General features: G+C 34.6%; 1 protein-coding gene across 1 annotated transcript; it reads left to right on the forward strand.

Moving 5' to 3' along the window:
* Positions 1 to 1,754: 1,754 nt before the first annotated feature.
* NME8 (NME/NM23 family member 8) lies at positions 1,755 to 17,513 on the forward strand (the record flags this gene model as incomplete). The annotated part of the gene is made up of 15 exons (XM_082752654.1): positions 1,755 to 1,787; positions 1,880 to 1,937; positions 2,803 to 2,909; positions 4,171 to 4,242; positions 5,134 to 5,250; positions 5,844 to 5,910; positions 8,005 to 8,081; positions 9,736 to 9,828; positions 11,369 to 11,520; positions 12,809 to 13,020; positions 13,883 to 14,027; positions 14,734 to 14,841; positions 15,445 to 15,596; positions 16,525 to 16,669; positions 17,291 to 17,513. The coding sequence occupies 15 exons, from the start codon at positions 1,755 to 1,757 to the stop codon at positions 17,511 to 17,513; spliced, it is 1,761 nt and encodes a 586-aa protein (XP_082608780.1).
* Between the last annotated feature and the right edge of the window lie 4,310 nt (positions 17,514 to 21,823).

Consider the following 21,823-nt stretch of genomic DNA (forward strand, 5'->3'; position numbering starts at 1 on the left):
GCCCTCCTGCTGCACTCACCTGGGGGCTGCAGGGCTGGTGCTCACTCCTCACTTTCCCAGCTGCTGTTGTGCAGCTGTTTTTTTCCCCCTTTCTTAAATCTGCCCTCACATAGGTGCAAACAACCTTGCTTATCAGCTTGGCTCTGGGCAGCAGTGGGACCCTTTGGAGCTGGCTGGAGCTGGCCCTTATCTAAAATGGGGCAGCTTCTGGGTTCTTCTCACAGAATCCACCCCTGCAGCCCCATGCTTCTGAAGCCTTGTCATGTAAACTCACTACACCTAGAACTAGATTTCCTCAAGACGAGATACACATAGCAGCACATACTGAGCTGGGACGGGGCTTCAGATGTAAATTGGAATCACTGATTTTTTTATGAACCAAGAACAACAGGCATATGGGAGATGCAAATACCTTAGAGATACCCAGGCGTTTGCAGGTACTTAAACATGTAACTCCACAAAGAAAGTTAAACCGACTTTACCTGTATCTTCTGAGCTTCATAGGGGACGCTGAGCTGCAGGCTCCAGTGGTGGTTGGAGCTAACGGCTGTGGGGCACTGTGGCAGCCATTAGAGCCATCAGGGTGCAGGCAGGCGGGGGCGAGGGGTGGGTGAGGGTCGGGGGTGGGCCCGCAGATCTGGAGGCATTTGTGTGGTGGGGTGTGTTTGTCTGGGACTGCTGGGTGTGTGCAGCTGTCCTTGAGGTGAGGTGGGGCCTCCTCACACGTGCTGACAGGTCAATACGTGTGTCTGGAAGCTCATGGACACCGGGGCATGCTCACAGAGTGGGCCTGAGCAGCTGTGCATGGAGGTCTTTAATGAAATGATTTAGTCAAAGGAGGAAGCATCAGGGCAAGAGTTCTCACATTGGCCATTATGCCTCTGTCTGTGATCTGAAAGAGGCAGCTCTAGTGTGACTGACTGAATAGTTCAACCTTGGGACATATGTGCTGGTTGAGTTGTCAAATAGCACTGCCACTGGAGATGACCTTCCCGGTGGCACCTTCTTTTTGCCAGGACAAAGAGTACCATCTTAACCAAGAACTTTGGAAATCTCCACTTCATTTGCTGTTTTATTATTCAGCTTAGTTCCATTTGAAAGCTGAATTCAATCTTCACCCAAGTATGTTACTGAGGTAGTTTGCCTGCCCAGTTCAAAGTTAAATAACTACTAAAAAAAAGAGGAAGGATATGTTTTATTAATGGCAGAATGATGAATGCACAAGCATTCAGTTTGGCAGTTCAGATGTGATGAGGCACATGTAAGTTATTGCTTTACAGGTATCCCTGAATACGATTTGGGAGACTGATTTGGTGTCATTTTGAGTCAAAGCTCTTTAATTAATTAATTAATTTATTATTATTATTTTTTTTTGAAATAGTTCACTGTCACAGCGGCTGACATCCAGGTCCTTTTGGTCATTCTTATCACAGCAATTATAAATTTGAGCAGTGCTTGAGACCAAATAATTCTAAAGGCCTTAACAGGTCAAGAAGCTGAATTTTATTGTTTCCTGTGCTATTTTGGTTCCACAACTTGCATATTGCTACACAGAATGCTGATGTAGAGTGCTAACTTCCATTGCAGTAGGGACTTCAGAGGAGTTAAATTTTTTAAGGGAATCAGAAAACAGTACTATGTTGAAAAAAAATCCATATAAGTCAGTTCTACATGTCACAGATAAGGCTTGCTTTTCTTTAAAAAAATGTTAAATGTGCTTTGTGTTTTTATATGTTTCCTGTAATCACAGGAATATGGCAGGCAAGAAGAAAGAAATCCAACTTCAGGTATAAATCCTAATTACTTAATTCTAGAGATGAAAAGATTATTATTTTCTTGCCTTTTAAAGATGTTAAAATGACAATCCATTTTATTTCAGACCACAATAACCAATCAAAATCAGTGGGATGAAATGTTGCTGACAAAAGGTGTAGTAGGTACTAACTATTATTCTTTCTTGACGTATACAGTTTCTCATATATTGTCTGGTACAATATACGTACAGCTAGAAGACTAGTGCCATACTGTCCTCTAAATGGTTATATTAATATATTTTAAATGGGTATGTTGTGCTTATGAATAATTTATATCTTCCATAATAAATAAATGCATCATAAATCATACTTTCCATTATTTTATCCAGTTTTATACACTGATGTTTAGAAAATGCCATTCCAATATCGTATTTTGTACGGTAGGCAGTACGACATTTCTGTGGAAGTTTTTTTTCCCTGAAATCTCATAGGGCCTATATTAATACTATACAGTTATACTCAGCAGTTAATCAGACAGCATTCTGAGAGCGCATCTGCTGTATTCTCCCAGTTTTCAGTTCACTGAGTCCAATAACAACACCTAGGTTTCCTAGGAATTGTATCTGGGTAGAGGGAACAAATCTGTAGTGGGATGAAATCTACAAGATTGATGATGGGAAAGAAATGGGCTTATGGAGGGGAAAAGCAATATTCTGAAAAGAAAAAGAAGAATCAAACAGAAAAAGAATATAAGAGAGAAATGTAGCTTTTTGGGTTACTCATCTCAAATACTATTGCAAGTAGATTGCTAATGTCAGAAGTAATTGAAGTACTAGAGGAAACCATGATATGTATATATTGATGTGTACATGAAGTATACATGAAGTATAATCAATACATCGATGTATACATGAAGTGTCCATTAACTAGAAGAGGACTGGAGGATGCATGTGACTGCCTTCTCAGTACTATTCCAACACACAAAGTATGTTTCATTTTATAAATTACACAAGTCAGCAGTCTGTAATTCCAAAATATTATATTTTAGTAATAGATGTATATCAAGCTTGGTGCGGTCCTTGCAAAGCTGTGGTAAATTTATTCAGAAAACTGAAGAATGAGTTTAGTGAAGATGATGTGTTGCATTTTGCAGTGGTAAGTATGTAACTTATATATGGAATTTGAATTCTTGTTTATGTTAGATGTATCTTTTTTTCTGCATGCATTTACAGAGTTGTCATTTTACTTTCTTTATACCAATTGAGTCACTACAATTTTGGCCTGGTTGCCTTTTATTCTCAATATCTCCTTGTATAGCTTTGTTCAGAGGTAGATTAGAAATGGTAGTATGTATGGAAGAAATTATAATAGAATCATAGAATCATTATGGTTGGAAAAGACTTCCAAGATCATCTGGTCCAACCATCACCTTAACTCCACTATCACCCACTCAGCTGTGTTCCTAAGTACCACATCCAGAAATAATAATAGAAAGGGAGCTCACAATAATAATAACAAATAATATAATTATTAATAATGTAATCATAATAGAAAGGGAGCTAATATCCTCAAGCTTTTCTTTTCCTTGATGAGAGTTGCAGAAACTTTCAAAAGCCAAGCTATATGGTTTTGTTTGTTAGTTTTAATTTTGTTTATTATTATCACATTAGAACTCTTACATCCCTGAAAAAGTGTTGCATCTTTTCTGCAAATATTTCCTTATATTTCATTTTTTAAAAGAACAAAAAGGGGGAATTGAAAATAAATGATCACAAAACTATAGTGGTAGAAATATTCCACTACACTAGCAGTTGGTATTCTGTATATTCTGTATATATCCTGTATATAGGAGGCATATATATCATATTTAAATTAGATACATTTGTTTCACAGATTCAGTTCCTCGCAGATACTGACCAAGATCATTCATTCTAATGTTACTGAAAAGTTTCCATTTTTTGATCAAAATTCCTTGAATTTTTTTTCAGTTATTTGTTCAGTTTTTTGTTCAGAAATTTTTGGAAGTTATGTTCAGAGGTAATCTGAAGTGCTTTTTCATTGAGTGGACCACATATCACAAAGAACTTAATAAAGTGGAAAATTTCTTTTGTCAGGATTGCATATACTACTTCTTCATTTATGTATGTTTATACATGGAAAAACAGTACTAAAGTAACATTTTTCCTTGAGTAGCTGCTATAATATGAAGGGAAGCCAGTCCCATATTACCAAACCAGCCCTTCCTTCAATACCAGCAGGTGGCATAAATACTGCTAGTTGTATTTAAGATTATAGTGAGAGTATGTAACACAATAGATGATGGCAGTTTTCTTTCAGGCAAAATGTTTTTTTATACATACAAATATATGCATAAATATAAACACTTATGTAAGCAATTTTCTTCATCTCACTTCAGGCAGAGGCTAACAGTATTGAGACTCTGCAACCATTTAGGAATAGATGTGAACCTGTGTTTCTCTTTTGTGTTGTAAGTACACCACATTGCTTTCTGTTAATGCATTGCTTATTTTTACATTAATGTTTCAGTAGATTAAAAAGAAATGTGAAACTATATGTCATATCTTTACATTTTACACTATATAGGATCGTATTATCAGATGTTGTTTACTTGATGCTCTTTCCCATGCCTAAATCTGTAGTTATCAAGCACATTTTTATTGTGGTTGCACATATAGATAGCCACAGCAGATTTGTGGTACCCACATTTTTGGTAGTTGCTGAGAAATCAGAGTAAGTTTTTCTGGGGTTGCCTCACATAAAATGCCTGCATTTGGCTAACTGAAATGCTTATTCTGTGCACACTTTCCCTCAGAGAAAGAGATTACATTTCCTTCCACTTCAATTTTTAAAAAATAAGCAAATAAGATTGCCCTTCTCACATTTTAGCAATTGTAATGATTCATACATTTAATGTCTCTCATTGATGGATACAGAAAGACTTTTGTTGTTGTTGGTTTTTTTTTTTTTTTTTTTTTTTTTTTGTGGGTTTTCTTTTCATTTTGGCAGTGCTAGCATTTGAATTTCAGCAACTACAGGCTAAGAACACCAATACCTTCAGAAATCTTTCAGGTATTTGCATCTACTTTGAACTGTACTATTATTGATGAGCCTCAAAATAAATACATAAAATGAGACAAAAAAAAGAAATGAAGAAGTGGAAAACAAATAATAATAATTCTGAACCAGCAAAGGCATTAGTTTTGGTGTTATCTTTAGGGAGCACAGCAAGTTATGATGTTGCTAAGGAAAAAAAAAAAAAAAAAAAAGACGACACAAAATATAGCATGTTCCAAAACTCAAGGAAATGCATAAACTAAGTGACAAAAACTCACTAAGAGTTTTATTTTCTCTTTTACAGAATGGCAAAATTATTGAAATGGTGAGAGGTGCAAATGCTCCTCTTATAAGTAAGAAAATAACAGAACTAGTACAAGAAGAGAGGGAAATTGTAGCTGGACAGAAGGAACGCCCTGAGGTATACTCACAAAAAAATATATTTAAATATTTTTATTATACTTCAGTGGTTTCTCTCAATGCTCGTGATAGTGTTTTCTGCGAAGTTTATTTTTTTGTGTTTTTTACTTAGTAATAAATGACACATGATCTTTTTATAATTTATTTTTTTAAATTGTACATTTTAGAAATTGAAGAAGTTTACAGATCACCCTATTATTCAGAGAAATGGAGGGATGGGTTGCTAACAAAATGTCTAGAAGATAAACCAGTTTTAGTCATTATCCTTTTTATGTTTAAGGACTGACATTTTTTCATACATGACTTAGTAAGAATTCACCATATGAAACAAAGACTTGGGAAATAGTCATGTCTCATTTTTTTGAGTGAAAATTGAGATGAAAGAACTCTGCTTTCAGTAAAAGGAAACTTTTAGCAATCTATAGCCCAGGTAAGAAAAATCAGACTAGCCCAATGTCTTCAAGTTGCAGGCTTTCCTGGATAGCAAATATGTTGCTACATGAAGAAAAAGTGTTTTAAAGATCTGAGACCTGTGTTTGATGACTTCAGCTTCACGATGGTAATGTACTTCTCCTTTATTTGCAATTGCCTTAGGTAGATGATCTTACTTTCCTAGAAGAAAAATCATCAGAAGATTCTATTGAGGAGACTGTACCTGAGGGTAAATACATTTGATTTATTTTAGAAAAGCTAACAGAAAGAAAAAAAGAACAAACATATTTTTAATTATTTGATTAGGAATTGTGTACACCAAGCTCCAATAGATTGTCCTTTGATTCAGTTAATAACATGGCAGGTTACGACTGAGGATATCAAACTGACAGAAGGTTTTCTTCTTTAAGGAATTAAGATATTGGTCTGTCATCAGTTATTTTCAACCCCTTTCTCCAAACCAACAGTTCACGTCATGTGCAATATTAGTGCCTGAAACTCACTTCTACACAGTCCCTGCATTAGTGATGTACTTTTGCTGAGGTGGTGCTTGCTAACATTTGGATGTTCTACAGAAAAACAAACAAACAAAAAAACAAAACCCACAACAGTATGACGTGCAACCTGTGAGGATTAAAAGAGTTAATCAGTGAAGGAATGGCATGCCTTGTATCTCAGATTGTTTTTAATTATCTCTTTCACAAGAGTAGATTTAAGGCTCACATCTAAGATTTATTTCAAGCTTGTTGTGAGCTGGAACCTACGTCTTTTCTATTCTTATTATTATGTATGGCTACTGAAGCTTCTAAAGTTCCTGCTTTGTATATGTGCAGACTATCATTTTACGAAGTTGAAATGGAATAGGTTTTTCCATCTTCTCTCTTCTTTATCTTCCTTTTTTCTCTTGTTATAAGGCACTACATCATTATCATGGATTAAGTTATGTACCTTCTCGTTCCCCTTCATATCTTCTTTATTGTATGGTTCAAATGGCATGTTCCTGACCTCAGCTTTAGCCTTTTTTTTCACTTATAAATCCTCTGAGATTTAGTAATACAGTATTATAAATCCTTTAGAAATTATATACAGACTTCTCACTAATCTACAGAGTCTAAATACTCTACAAAATAGAATCATAGAACAGTTTGAGTTGGAAGTGACTCCAAGGATCACTTAATTCCAACCCCCCTGCCATGGGCAGGGACACCTCCCACCAGATCAGGTTGCCCAAGGCCCCATCCAGCCTGGGCTTGAACACTTCCAGGGATGGGGCATTCACAGCTCCTCTGGGCAACCTGCCCCTCACCTTTACCTTCACAGTGAAGTCTCTTCCTTATATCTAACCTAAAAATCCCCTCTTTTAGTTTAAAGCCATTACTCCTTGTCCTATCGCTATGCTCTCTGACAGAGTCTCTCCTTGGCTTTCCTGTAGGTCTCGTTTAGGTAAATCAGGGCACAGTTTCAGCTTGGATTCAGCTTCAGGTTAGGGTCCTTCAGAAGCCCCAGTGCACAACACTGTGGTAATATGTTTCTTAACACCTGCAGGTGCCTATGAGCGTTTTCTAGTATTGGCAAGAAGTACTAGTCCTGCAATTCCATTACAGCTACCATTAACTGCTTCTACAGTGTTTGAGATCTGATTGAATTACATTCTAACACTTTAACTGTAAACCTCAGATTCTGCACAGAAAGTTTATAGTTTGTATTTTCTTTGATCACTTTCTGTCATTTAGTGGTTATGTGTATGCTACAGATGCTGCAATAGTATGCCTATGACTGGGAACACCTCTTGCTTTAAAGATTAGATAGAGCAAGTCTTTTATATACTTCGGCAGTTATTTATTGCAAATGAGTTCAGAATCCACAATGCTAAGGAATCAAACATCTACTATGACAAGGAATGTGTATTTTACTGGAAATCAATACTCATACAAGATTTTAACTTATTGAGTTTTCCTTTGTAATATTAATTCCTTTCAAATTTCTAGTCCTGTACATAGAAAGCTCCCTAGAGAAATCATCCACCTTAAACTGTAGTTTTTCCACTGCACCTAGCTGCACGTGGAACATGTCTCTACCGTATGACCCAAAACACAAGTTGTTCACCCAGAATGTGGATTCCAGGGATGGCCAAGTACTATCTCACACTCTGAGACATGCTTTAAGTGCTGGAGTAATTTATTTATTGCAACCACTGTTTGGCTATCTCAGTATTAAAGTGGAGAAGTGTTAAAAGAAACTCACTTGCAAGTAATGAAAAATTTGGTTGTGTATTTATTTTGATAAATATATTAATTGCCATATTATTTTTTCAAATTTTCAGAAGAAGTCACATACTCTGTTGGAATTATAAAACCTGATGATGTCTTAGAAGGACGTGTAGAAGAAATTAAACAAAAGGTAGACAAAATTTGAAAAGATTCATTCATCCTGTTTATTTCAGTGGAATAATAATAAGACGGAAGATCAAATAGATCCTAATTTATTCCCAGGTTTTAGAAAAAGGCTTGTTAATGGCTCTCTGTTAAGGATAGTAAAAACAAGTATTTTGCCCTGAAATAATATAGTATTCCAATTGATACTGTTGCTTTAATATTTTGTGCCAGTAAGTTATGGCATACTGTGGAGATCAATGATACATGAAATCTATAAGCAGAAGTAGATCTTTTTTTCCCTCATATTTCAGTAGAGATAAGGACTAGAAACTATGGTGGTGAAGTTAATTCTTTCAGGTGAAGATACCTTTTCTGACTGTGCAGCATCTTTAAGAAATGTAGGCACATTTAAAACAACTAATCAGTTCATTGTGGAAATATTTGTGTTCACAAATGACTAAACACATGCTTGTAGATGGAAAGGGTGATTTATGTGCACTAGTAATCACTATAATCAGAGACTGTATACTAATAATAACAATTTCAGTGCATTGATGGATTCAGCATTTATGTAAGCAATCACACAGGAAAGAGAAATTCTCTTTCCTTCCAAAATATCATACTATATTTATTTTCACTTTAATTACAGGAATTTTGCACTGATTCTGATACAATAATAATAATAATATCATAACATTATATATATCAAGAATAAAAGTTAAATTTAAAATGATGCGAGGGTCTGTGATGTATGCAGGATAGAAAATCAGAGTGTTGTATTTCTTGTTTCTGCATTTACTCTATCTTGGCCAGAAAAGAAAAAGGTTCAATAAAGACAAAAAAAGCAGGCAGTGTTTGAAAGCAATTTAAATGGAGCTGAGCAGCTGCTAGTTGGATCTGTCTTTACACTGCCTTGTGAGGTGTGTACCATACTGTTTCCACATTCAACCTTGTCAAGGCAATCTGGAAACACTCAGCAGCATCATAGGGACTTTTAAAGAGGAGAGTGCCGGTAAGCAGACTAACATTGGCATATGATCAATATTGGGGCTGGATAGTGTCTTCATTGTTTAAATATAGGTATATGTTATAAATATCACATCAGTGGGACTATGAATTTTGATACAGGTTGTGTAAGTGTGCATCTCATACGTACTTTAATTTAGTATAGTAATGTGACTTAAAATAGATAACCATAAAATAGATTTTAGTTTTGATATTTTCTGTTTCTAAAGTATATCAACTTTATAATGGTGGCCAAAAAGTTTAGCCTATTTTTATTACAACATTTATTGACAAATATGCAGTAATATGACTATTACAATTATCATACAATTTATAACAACAATTTTAGAAGTAGCTGAATTTTAATCATTCACAATGGTAAAAAATATTTATTCAATGTTAAATAAAAAGAATTATTAACCATTGAATGAATGCATACATTGAACTACACTGTATTTTCCAAAAACTTCAACATAGTGGACATTGTTATTGAATTCATCAAAGTGCTTTGAAAAGCTAGAACTTTAGTTAGGCGAACATAGCAGTTATGTTTGGAATATTTCAGATAATTTGCATTTAAGATACCATACAAAGTCAATCAATCTTTAGATTTACGTATAATATTGTATGTATCCTTTTTCAAATGCCACTGAGTAATAACTGAATAATTGCAGATTAGAGATGCAGGCTTTGGCATTGCAGCATCAGAAGAGAAAATGCTAACTGAAGAACAAGTCAGAGAATTCTATACCAAGAAAAAAGCACAGGTAAAATAAAACAAACACTAAAAACATAAAGAAAAACAGCAGATAAAATATATCAGTGTTACTGTATGTGCTTTTAAATCTTGTAATTTTTTAATATGTTGGAGTACACAGAACAAAAAAGAAAATGTTATCTCTCTTTTTTTTCTTACTGAGCCTTATAAAAATATAGCTTGGTAGCTGTAGTAAATCGTAGCCAACATTAGGGTAGTGAGAATAACAAAACTACTGTGAACTATGAGAAGCAGTTCAGAGGACTTTGTACATATTGAGGAGCTATCATTTGCCATTCTTTAAGTGTAATTCTAAGCTGAAAAATAAATATGTTAAAGTGACAATATAGAATATAGCTTTCTTTGTGCTCAGTGGGAAAGATTCTTCCCTGTTTAACACTGTGCAATCTTGTTAAAGGTTCAGAGGATGCCTATTATAACAGAATGGAGAATCAAGTTTAATAGACTTAGTATCTTCAGATATTTCAGCAGAAATTGTTTCTTTTTAATGATGAAACCACCATAGCCACATCTAATAGCTACATTGATTTCTTCTAACATGAACCCGTGTACTTTTGAAGTCACAACACTATACTTACTTTATACATTGTACTAAATGTCTTTGTGTTTGCATGCAATCAGGGTTGTGTTTTTTGAGGTTTTTCATCTTGTGAAGTGGGTTAAGTGGATGTGTAGATATGAAGCTAACTGAAAGAGAAAAGCAATGAATTGAAAGCAATATATATGAATATTCCATCCTCATATTATTAAAGGAAAAATGTCATACACAATCAGATGAGGGCGTCTGGTAAAGAAAAGATTTAGTCAAATGCATAGAAGGAGTGAAGGTTATCTGAGGAAATTGGTAATATTGAAGAGAAAGATGACATACAAAGGAAAAAAAGATGAAAAACTTACAACAGCTTGCAAAGGTATTTTCTGATGAAAATGTCCATCCACAGCATTGAAGACTGAGACTGGATGAGTGAAAAGAACATAGCAGAGAGAATAACAGAAAAGTCTACAAATGTCTTGCAAACATTTAAGTGTTCTATATTTTTAGCCAGCTACCTGATTTTTAGTTTCAAAAAATTTGCATTGAATTGTATTGCAATTTGTTATGTCACATAAGTGCTACTGCAAGCATAGCATTTGATCACGTCAAGTTTCTAGATAATTTTCTTCTCTTTTGTTGTTTGCACTTTAACCTCAAAGAACATGTACTACTTTTGTAATGTATTTTTATTACTTCATTTATCTCAGTTACTTGTATTTTAAGCATTTTATAATTTTCCTGGCTCAAATGATTGATCAAAAACCCTTTCAAACAGTTTGACAGGATTTTGAGTAATATATGCTAATGCCATTGTAAAAAGGGAGTGTCGTTAGTTACTTACAAAAGGATGTTCTCATTTCTGATAATAAAGACAGAGGTACTGCAATTCATAGCAAAATAATAATAATAATAATAATAATAATAATAATAATAATAATAATAATAATAATAATAATAATAATAATAATAAATTAGTAATAATTATGTTTTTTAGCCTGATTTTGATGATTTTGTTCAGTTCATGATGAGTGGACCATGCCACATTTTGGTAATCTCTAAAAAAAAAGGAACTGATGCTATTCCTCTCTGGAAAAAACTATATGAATCACTTGAAAGCATTCCTGATGAGTCAGGAAAGCCAGAAAGGTAACTAACAATGAAAATTGGAATATGTGATTAAGTTACAGTATTTTAAATACACCATAGAAGTAACATTCTTACAGACTCATATTCATATGTGTGCACAGGGCCCAGGGAGCTGGCAAAGTTCTTTACCTGGTCTTTCACAGAACCATCACTACAGATGCAATCATAGATCCTTTGGGAACATAGACACTCTGTGATTCCTAGGGAAAGATAATAAGCAAAGGGCACTGATCTCATGCGCATTCTGAACTAAATTTGAGTGGATTGTCCATGGAGAACTGTGCTGTACTTAGAGCTGGTGTGGTCCGTACAGTTCCACTTCATACTAATTCACCAAGACGAAGTGACTGCCAGCACTGCCAAATGAATGTTGTCCATGTTTACTTTTATATATGCTGGGAACCTGTAGATGTGACCCAATTGACACCTGGGGACACCTGAAGCATGCTGTGCTCCCTGGCACCACTCTGTAAAAGTGAGCAAACAAGTGGGAGGGCTGTTTTGTTGTTGTTGTTGTTGTTGTTGTTGAGGTACATAAATACATTGTAAGGATTTGCTGTTCCCAACCATGGTGTCTTGGAAAGTCTGTCTTTCTCTTATGCCAACTATTTAGCAAAGAATTTATAATGGAAAGTTAGTAATATACACAGCACAAGACAATAGAGTGTTCACAAAAATACAAATTTGGGATCGAGTTTTATATTGCTATTTACAGAAAGCAGCAAAAATTTGCATAATTTGTTCCAAAAAAGAACCTGTTGAAATAGTTTATATTTTTGTTGATACCTGCTGAACCCCTTTTTGAGTTGATTTAGTGCAACCAGGGAATATTGTATTTTTTCTGGGTGGTCTAGAGTGAGTGTATATACATTGCTAAATAAACCTTAGAGTTACAGGCAATGAAAGAATCTCTGATAAAGAGAATTTTGTAGTGCAATAGTTCTTAGGATAATGCTTTACATGAATTAAGCGTAATCCTTTTTCTGGTCATTCATTATACACTGTACACTTGTCAGTAGTAATTCTGTCTAGTGAAACAGAGAAACTATTCTGAAGAAGCTAGAGGGGAATTAGAAAAGCTGCATGACAGATTTCTCTTTATAGCATATGACAATGAACTTTTTGAGATATATTTCTCAATAGAAATATTTCTCAGAAACATTACTTTAATTATGATTCTGAATTAAATAAAATCTGCATTTGGTTTTCTATTCTTTTGTTTCACTAAACTTTAAGAAAGTACATTTTCATCAAGTCAGCTGTTATCACAACATCAAAATGCATACAGGGACTTAAATATGATAAAATTTTGTCTCATTAGACTGGAAGAAACTCCAGAAACTGAGAGTATATTAAATATGTGTGATGTGCAAAGCAGTATAGAAGATGCCAGCAGGCAACTTGCCTTCTTTTTCCCTAATTTTGGTCAAAATAAGACAGAGCAAAAATTTGAAAAGACTTTGGCCTTAGTTAGACCTTGTCTCCTAAGAGAAAGACGAGGTAAGTTTTAATAACTTAATTTTCTATCAAGGGCATAAAGAGTCTCATTTTGAATTTCAGAAATTCTAACACTACTAATGAAATGTTGTTAGATTATCTTTTTTTCTCAGCTTTAAGTTAACAGTAATCTTTATCATGAAAAAAGCTACATGGCTGATATGTTTGATAAATTTAGAATATAAATGTCAAAATTATTTTGTTCCTTTGGTTGACTTTTCAATAATATCTTTAGGTTGCATATCTGGATGAAATTTTTATAGACAACCTCTCAGAGAAGTTAGCATATTTAAGTATACTATAAGGAAACATACTTCTAACCATAATGTAGTAGTTGATCCTTGCCTTGGCAGGTAGATCAATGTCAAGAGTGAAAAAGATCTGACCCAGGGTGTTCTATGCTGCATACATAGGCCTATACAGATAAGATTTTTACAGATTGGATCAGAAAATCTGCTGCATTAGTATGAAGCTCCATCCAAACAAGTTTACTTTTCTTCTAATTTATATTTGCCTTTCTTACTAGAATCTAGCTAGCTCCGTTCTAATTCTAGAATTTCTGTACTGGAAATAATTTAGAGATCTGAAAGACTACAATTTTGGCCTCTCCTTGTATATTTATTTTCTTGATCACTCTACAGTATGTTGCTTAGAAAAGCCATTTTGCCTTCCACATCAACTTCGTGAGTGTCCAGGCAACTGCTGAAGCCTTCTAGCAGTTTCTTTAAATTAGTTTTCTGTTCTTCAGTTAAGAAATTAATTTGTAAAAATTTAAGATAGTTATTAGAAAGCCCGTGTCATTTCTGCAAAAGTGTTTAGTTGATGAATGGATGGTAATTTAGCATTATTTCAATATTTTAAACAGATTCTATTATACAAAGAATAAAGGATGATGGCTTTGAAATAGCAATGCAGAAAGAAATAAACCTATCTGAAGAACAAGCACGTGAATTTTATAAAGAACATGAAAATGAAGACTACTTCCCTTTCCTGCTAGAGGAAATGACCAGGTAAGGTGAATGAAAAATGAAACTACAGATGTAGAAATGAGACTGAACACACACAACAAATAATTAACCTGAATTATTATTAGGGCTGTAAGATACCATCTTATCTGAGAGTTTAGTAAAACTCAACACAGGATCAGAAAACTGTAGATAATGAGATAATTCCCAAATACAGTACACAGATCAGATTTTTAAAAATTTCTAGTGACTCCATACCTCCATATGTAAGATGTTGAAGTCAGTGGCCAATTCCATTGATCTGGGTGAAAACATTTGAGCTGTGCTCTGAAAGGTTTCATTTAGATTGTTTATAGGAGGACTCTATAGTCTTTATCTAGATCGTGTGCTGGACTCCTTGGAGTGGAAAATAAATCATATTTGGATATTGTCTTCACGTGAAGTTGGAACATACCTGGGACAAATACAAAAGTTTAGGAGCTGATCAGCATTTTTATGTCTAGTAATAAAGACATAGCCCAATTCTGTAATGTTATTGGTGTTGTGGTAACATTGAGTAACTTTGAAATACAAATTCATTTAATCTCCCTAAGGTTTTATCAGACTGTAGCTGTTTGAACAGAGATAATTTTAAAATCCTCCAGTACTAGGGGTCGTTTTCCTTGTCTGGACTGTATAAAATTAAATTATTTTTACAAATTACAAAGAGTTTAATATTTGGTGTTCTTAATGCCAGTTTTCCACTTTACAGTGGTCCAACTCTTGTACTTGCTCTAACACGAGAAAATGCTATAGCACACTGGAGAAATTTATTAGGTCCAAAGACTGTTGAAGAGGCTAAGAAGGAAAGTCCAAACAGGTAATACTTATACCATCGTTCACAGTTTTAATTTACTTTCATATTCTTCAAGTCAATGAATACCACATTCCAGCTGGTGTAACTATAGTGCCATCGTCTGGAAGCTGATGTATATTTCTGGAGCTTGTTAAGGTTTTCTTGTAACTATTGCACTGATATTTTTTAGTCTGGATGCCTGTTTTCTTAGCTAAATGAAAACCTTTCATTGATGATTTATTTTATTTGTGGCTTTGTTTCTTCAACATGTTTTATAAAGAAATAGCTTGGTTTCACCTGCTTGTAGTATTGTCCTAAGAAACTGCTGTGGTATCACAATACTTATTGTTGACAGAAATGTTGTTTCACAAAGCAAGACCTGGTATTATCTTGGAAATATAATAGAATGACAGTTGGGAAGGAAAGTATTCATATTTCATCTGGTTAATTAAAAAGTTGATTGCTCTTTCTGTAGACAGTGAATGCTTCTTACATCTACAGAGAGACTGTCAAGCACTTCAGTGGCCAAATCAACTTCTATTTATATTTATTGGGTTCAGGTTAGTCATAGCTAAAGCTCAGGATGGCTATTCCTTTACATAATTTCCCTGTTTTCATGACTCTTAGTTTACGTGCACAGTATGCACTCGACAACGTACCAATTAATCAGCTGCATGGTAGTTCTTCACCTAATGATGCTCAGAAAGAATTAGAGTTCTTCTTCCCTCAGGAGCACACTTTGGCATTGATCAAACCTGATGCTGCTAAGAAGCATAAAGGTAAGTGATCTAGAAGGCATGGGCTATGCCTCCAGATGTTATTTATCCAAAATATTAGCAATATACACCACAGAAAATCATGTCAGATGCATTTTTTTTTATTCTCTGAGGTGCTTTTACCAAGCAGATAAGTGCTTTTACAGGGCTCGCATAATTCATATTGAGATCTCAAATATGACATTTCCTTTGCTTAAATAGCCTATAGCTCTTCTTCACAAGAATACTGGTGAATTGAAGTGAGAGAGTTCTCAGCTAAATTAAAATGTTTAAAAGCCAAGAATTTGTCCAAACTATCTGTCCAGCATTTTTTATTAGAGAGAGAGGCCTTCTGAAATCATGCTACTGATTTCAGACAGTTGTCTCTACTGACTCAAAAGAAGCCATTGCTGGATTAGATGCATTCCCATACTTGGCTTAACTTGACATCAGACAAAGGGAATAAGAAGGAAAGGTTAAAGTAAAAAGAACATTATGTTCTTTTAAGTTTTAAGTTAAAAGTTAAGTTTTACTTTTTTTTAAGTTTGGAATCTTACCTAAAATTTTGCTTGCGTGTTTTTTTTGTTTTGTTTTGTTTTGTTTTTACCACTGTATTCAAAGCCTCTTGTTGGCATTCTTCTTTTCTCCCCTGACAAGTTTTGTAGTCTTTTTAATTGTTAATTCTTTGTTGGCTTTTATAAGTCTTTCTTCCCCTCTTGTTACAATCCAGATTGATTTTATCAGGCCAGCTGGTGTGTAATGTAGCATTATTACTACATTCCACATTCTGTCCAAAGTCAGAAATAACAATGAATGCTGTTAGTATAGTTTGCAACAGTCTGAGTTTGTCACCTGTATAGAGATAATTTAGTCCATTGACAGTGGTTTATTGTACATTTCAATCTAAACTTCTTTAATCAAGAAAGAATGAATTTGCTTGTTATTCACCTAGATGACATCATGCAAAAAGTCAAAGATGCTGGGTTTACCATCTCAAAGATTAAAGAGGAAGCTTTAACTCGTGAAATGGCTACACAGTTTTATAAGCATCACGAAGGAAAACCTTTTTTTGAAGAGTTAGTGGCACGTATGACTGAGTAAGTGTCTAGCTACAGTTATGCAAATATGCATCATAACTTTGAATTTACAGAGCCAACAAAACATGCAACACTCAAAGTGGGCTGAGGATGTTACACTCTGTTACTCTTTCTGGCAAGTTTAATGGTGTGTGTTTGTTTTTTTTTTTAAGTTTTATGATTACCTTTTAGCATGGAATGCCCTTCCTTAAAAGGAAAATTTGCAGTTCTTTCCAAATTTATGGACAGTGACTATTATTTTGGCTTTGCTTCTCAAAGAACTCTTTTTTGATGGAATCCTTGTTTTTCCCATGAGGGACAAATATTTATCTCGTAATACTTTTAGTATAGCTGTTGATAATGATGTGTGTTTTCTTGCTTCAGAAATTATTTAGTAAGAGCATTTTTAGGACAAGAAGTCCAAATTCAAATAGCTGATCATCATAATCTTTGTGATTTTCAAATACAGATATCAGAAGTTTTATATTGTCTTAAACAAAACATTCCAGAATCACATTTTAAAATTTAAACAGTTTAACATTATTCAGATAGCATAACGCTTAACATAACCCTTCACAGTACCTCTGAAGTTACAGCTAACTCTGCCTCTCAGAATAGTGGAAGAACTGTCATATTTTACAGGGGCCCATCAGTGGTAATGGTCTTAACAAAGGAAAATGCTGTGCAAGAATGGAGGCAACTAATGGGTCCAACAGATCCAGAAGTGGCAAAAGAGAGCTCTCCTGAATCAATTCGGGCTCAGTTTGCACAAGATATTTTGTCTAATGCTGTTCACGGATCGTCTACTAGAGAACATGCACTGGAAAGCATTGAGTGTATATTTGGTGAGATTTATATAGATTGAACAATTAAGACACAATCTCTGAAAAGTTATAGTCAAGTTATTAGATACATTTGTCTACCCAACTAACTGTATTTAGCACATACATATACAAACCCATTCTCCTCCATACTCTATCTTTTTTTTTTTGTTATCAATCAATTTCTATATAGTAGAGCATATCAATGTAACAAGTAATGCCTGCTAGAAGTCTGATGTTAGTAATGGTTTCTTTATATATGCTTGGTAGAGAGTTTTTCTTCTAGCACTTAAACAAATGTATGCCTTCCCAATAGTCAAGAGTCTGAGGTGTTTTTTGTATAGCTACCTTAAAAACCGGGTCAATAAAGAAAGGTCCTGAAAACACTATTGTGATACATCTGCTGTGATGTAATTAAGAGTCCTTCAGTTCAGGCAGCCTACAAAGGAGAAATACTAAAAGGTAGTGGAGGTACAGTTACAACATTGGCAGCGTGTGGGAACTCAACAAGTGAGAATGGGCCAGGAGCCACATTCTGATGACTGAAACACAGGGGGTGCCCTCACTGGTGGGAGCCAGGATCCTAGTAGAACTGGGTAGACAAGTCCGTCAACAGCCCCAGACAAAGCAAGTTATGAACCAGGTACAGCACCAATTCAAGGGTCTAGTCAAGAGCAACAGGCAAGGTAGCCAGAGACAGGTACTACAACATAGCTCAGGATTAAGCCCAGGTCTGAGCTTAAAGGGGCTCCTTGGCCCATTTGGCGTGGGTGTGAAACACAAGAGATTGCTCAGAGCTATTAAGGCCTACTGTGTCCCTCAGGGCCCTTAGAAAAAAATGCATTGCTTATTTATTGTTGACCTAAATATCTAATAGTATCTATCACAAGCAGGATAATAGTCTAGATGGCCCTTTCCAGCCCAGTTGCTCAATGCAAATATATCAGAAGAAGCAAAATATAAAGTCACCTCTTACGTACAGCTACTCTTGAAATATACATCCTTGCCAAACTAGTGAATTTGTATCCTGTCTCAGTCTAATTTGGCTGGATTTCAAGAAGAACACAAATATTCTTCAGTAGCTAATACATTCTTACTTTTACTGTCCAAGCCTGTGGAAGGTAGAGATGCTAAAGAATGGTATTCAATTAAAGCAGTTTATGTTACAGCATTGATTAAAAGTGCAAAGTCCAGAATGAATGAAGTTTTCTCACACTTCTCTTACTGTTCCTATTGTATTTGATGTGACTAGCTGTTTTAAAAAGCTTCCTGACAAATATTTATGTTGTGATGGGGCATTTGTTATTACAGAAATTCCTCTAGCAGAAGTTGGACTGAGCATTCTCCTGGTGGCCCATTTTCACATACAGCTGCTTTACTGCAATAAACTCTACTTGAGGCAAGCCTGTAGGAAATTTTGATTAGTGCAGAATTTATATGTCACCTCGGTGAGCTGACTTCTGAGAAGCATACCTCAGAATTGCTGTATGTTCTTTGGCTTTTTTTTTTTTTCAACTTAAAAAACAATTAAAACTGTTCTTCCTGGCATTATTTCAGTACTCTGGGTCTTTTGGGTGTTGGCATATTATACCTTAAGCCAAGAAGCAGTCCCAGAAATGGCCTGAGTAGAGCAATTTCAGATGTATCAATTCAGTTTCTTTCCCAAGATTTTTGTTTTTATAGAGTTGGCTTTTCTACCAACAGGGCAAATACAATGTTGAAAGTTTATATGGGATTGATTTTTGACAGGACAGGAAATACTGAAACAATGTTTATGTCTATGTTTATGTCTTACTAGAAGTTCATTAAACTTCTGGTGTAAGTTCACAGCCAAATAGTACATGGCCTATACGTATCATACACAAGATTTGAATACTGTAGATTACATAGTGTACTGGTTTTAGAAATTTCAGTTAGCTGTATGGGTACACTAGTTCTGCATGGTTAACTGTGATATAATTGCATATACCGAGTTCTTGTTTTTTTAACTATTGCTCTTCATCCTCTATTACAACACTCTCAAGCATTTTTTTTTCTGTTTGGTTGAACTGTTGAAGGACTGCATTTATTTGGGTTCATATATTCATGTGTGTCAGTTTTGATCCCTGTTTTGTGCTTGGTTAAAATGATTCTGTTAATGTATATTTGCTTCTACTAAATATCTTCTTGATCTTAAGGTCTTTTAGCATCTTTGTAAAGAAGTAACTTAAAATATACATTTCAAAACAATAAAAATAATTCTATCAGCTGATGGAGATCCAGATTCATGAAGGTTGTGTCTCTTTGAGATTAAGACTTCTATAGAGTTATCAAAATGCCAAAAATTCAGAAGCATGCCAACTGAAATACTGACGGTATTTTAACAGATTATTTTACCTCTTTAAAAGTCTAACTCAACATCTAGATTTTGTACACACAATTTAGACTGACATCTGCTGTTCTTTAAGTTTTATATTACTGGGACATAGACACGGATGTGATGTTTAAGAGTTTGAGCACTATGATGAGGTAGACAAGCATTTGCATTTACAGACTCAGGAGGAATGTGTTCCAACATAAACTCCATTGAGTATCATAGATGAAAATCTTCTTGAAATTACCTTTATAGAGTACCTCTGGCTACAATCTTACAGAAAGTCTGGCTCAGTCCTTTTGTCCATCTAAATGCCAGACTGAAAGAGAATGTGACCTTCATGACCATTTATTTAGAAAACATTGTGTGGTTCACTGTAGAATTAGGTGTTGCAGAGATGTGATGAAAATTCTTCCAACACTAACAAAAGATAACATACTTTTCTTCAATTTTTTGTCCCAGCAGGAGATAACTGGAACCACAGGGAATGTTTATTTGTATAATAGACCACATATTTCCTTGCTTAGGAACATTAATGAAATCATAATCTGTCAGTAAGATTATTTTAAATATCTGTTTTACTTTAAAATGATAAACAGGCTAGTTCTAAATTTCAAAATGCTGTTAAGAAGAATTGATATGCCTTATTGTAGTGAGAATTTGTGCTGTATTACTTCATATAAAATAAGGGAACTGGAAAGAAAGCTTTTTTCCCCATGAAGAAGATGGAGTTGATCAGCTTGTGGATGTGCACTGCAATAGTGGTTTTCCAATGAAGGAGGTACATGGGCAGGTCAGAACTTGCAAGTATCTATTATCTTCATCCACAGTCCTTTGTGACTGAATGATTAACTTTCTGATTACCTTGCTCAGAGGACAAATGTTGATGTGCTCTGAATATCTAAAAGCAAAAGTTTTCATCATATTGTATAACTAAAAAGAATCAAAATACCCAGAGTGTTGGTCTACTTGGGTCTTTATCACTCTGATATATCCGTTAACCTTCTATCTGTAGTGTATGACATCTGGCATATAAGGTACATTTATGTTTTGATTTTAGTATTCTTATCTAGAGAAGGAGAGTGTGTCCTCCTGTGCAGATGTTTTTCTTTGTGCTTATCGCCATACTGTTTGATACACAAGCCTTTTGACAGTAACAACAGGAGCAAGTCTGATATTAATAGATTACATGGAACACCCTGAATTTCCTACATATCTAACAAGCAAGTTTTAAATACTGTTTCATCCTCTAACAAGGCTGGTGTTTAATTTCAGGGATGTTACAGGAAAAATAGTGGCAGCAGTTGAAATTAAATGTAGTATTGCCACAGAGCCTTGACTAGGACTAATTAGAGGTAGTATACCTCTATAGAAACAAAATACTTATTTGCAGGTTCTTGCAAGTTATTGTTTTTTACTATAAATGTAAACAATTTCTAATGTTTGCTGACCCATATTGAAGGATTTGTATTTATTTGTATGATTAATTGGAGTTGATGTGGTTTACAAGAAAACTTTGGTTGAGGAAATATTTTCAAATGTGCATTTACATTCAACCACCAGGCACAACCAAAATATGTGGGTCAATTTTGCATAATTGCAGTAAATATTTTTTCAGATTTCATTCATTTGGAATCTAGGCTACAATGGTAGAGAACATAATTTAAGAGCTGTTTGAGTATTTTGGACTGGAAAATCTTCTTTTTGTTTGTACAGGAAGTATTTCTCAGTTATATGCAGTGACTGGTCAAAAGTAACAAAATTACAACATTGAACTGAATTAAAGTGACCGGGTCATTTAGGTCCTGTTGGAGGGAAGGTTATGGGTTTTTGTTGTTCTTGGTTTTCTTTTTCTTTTTTATGTCATTCATAAAAGAGTTCTGATTTGCATTTATGGCGAGTTTCTAAAATAGTGCCAATTATTCACAATTAGAGCAAATATTTTTTCAGGTTTCATTCTTTTGGAATTGAGGTTAGAACATTCAGTAAAAATATTCAATG

The sequence above is a fragment of the Aythya marila genome (genome assembly GCF_965140915.1).
Source record: "Aythya marila genome assembly, chromosome: 2".
In the NCBI taxonomy this organism is placed as follows: Eukaryota; Metazoa; Chordata; class Aves; order Anseriformes; family Anatidae; genus Aythya; species Aythya marila.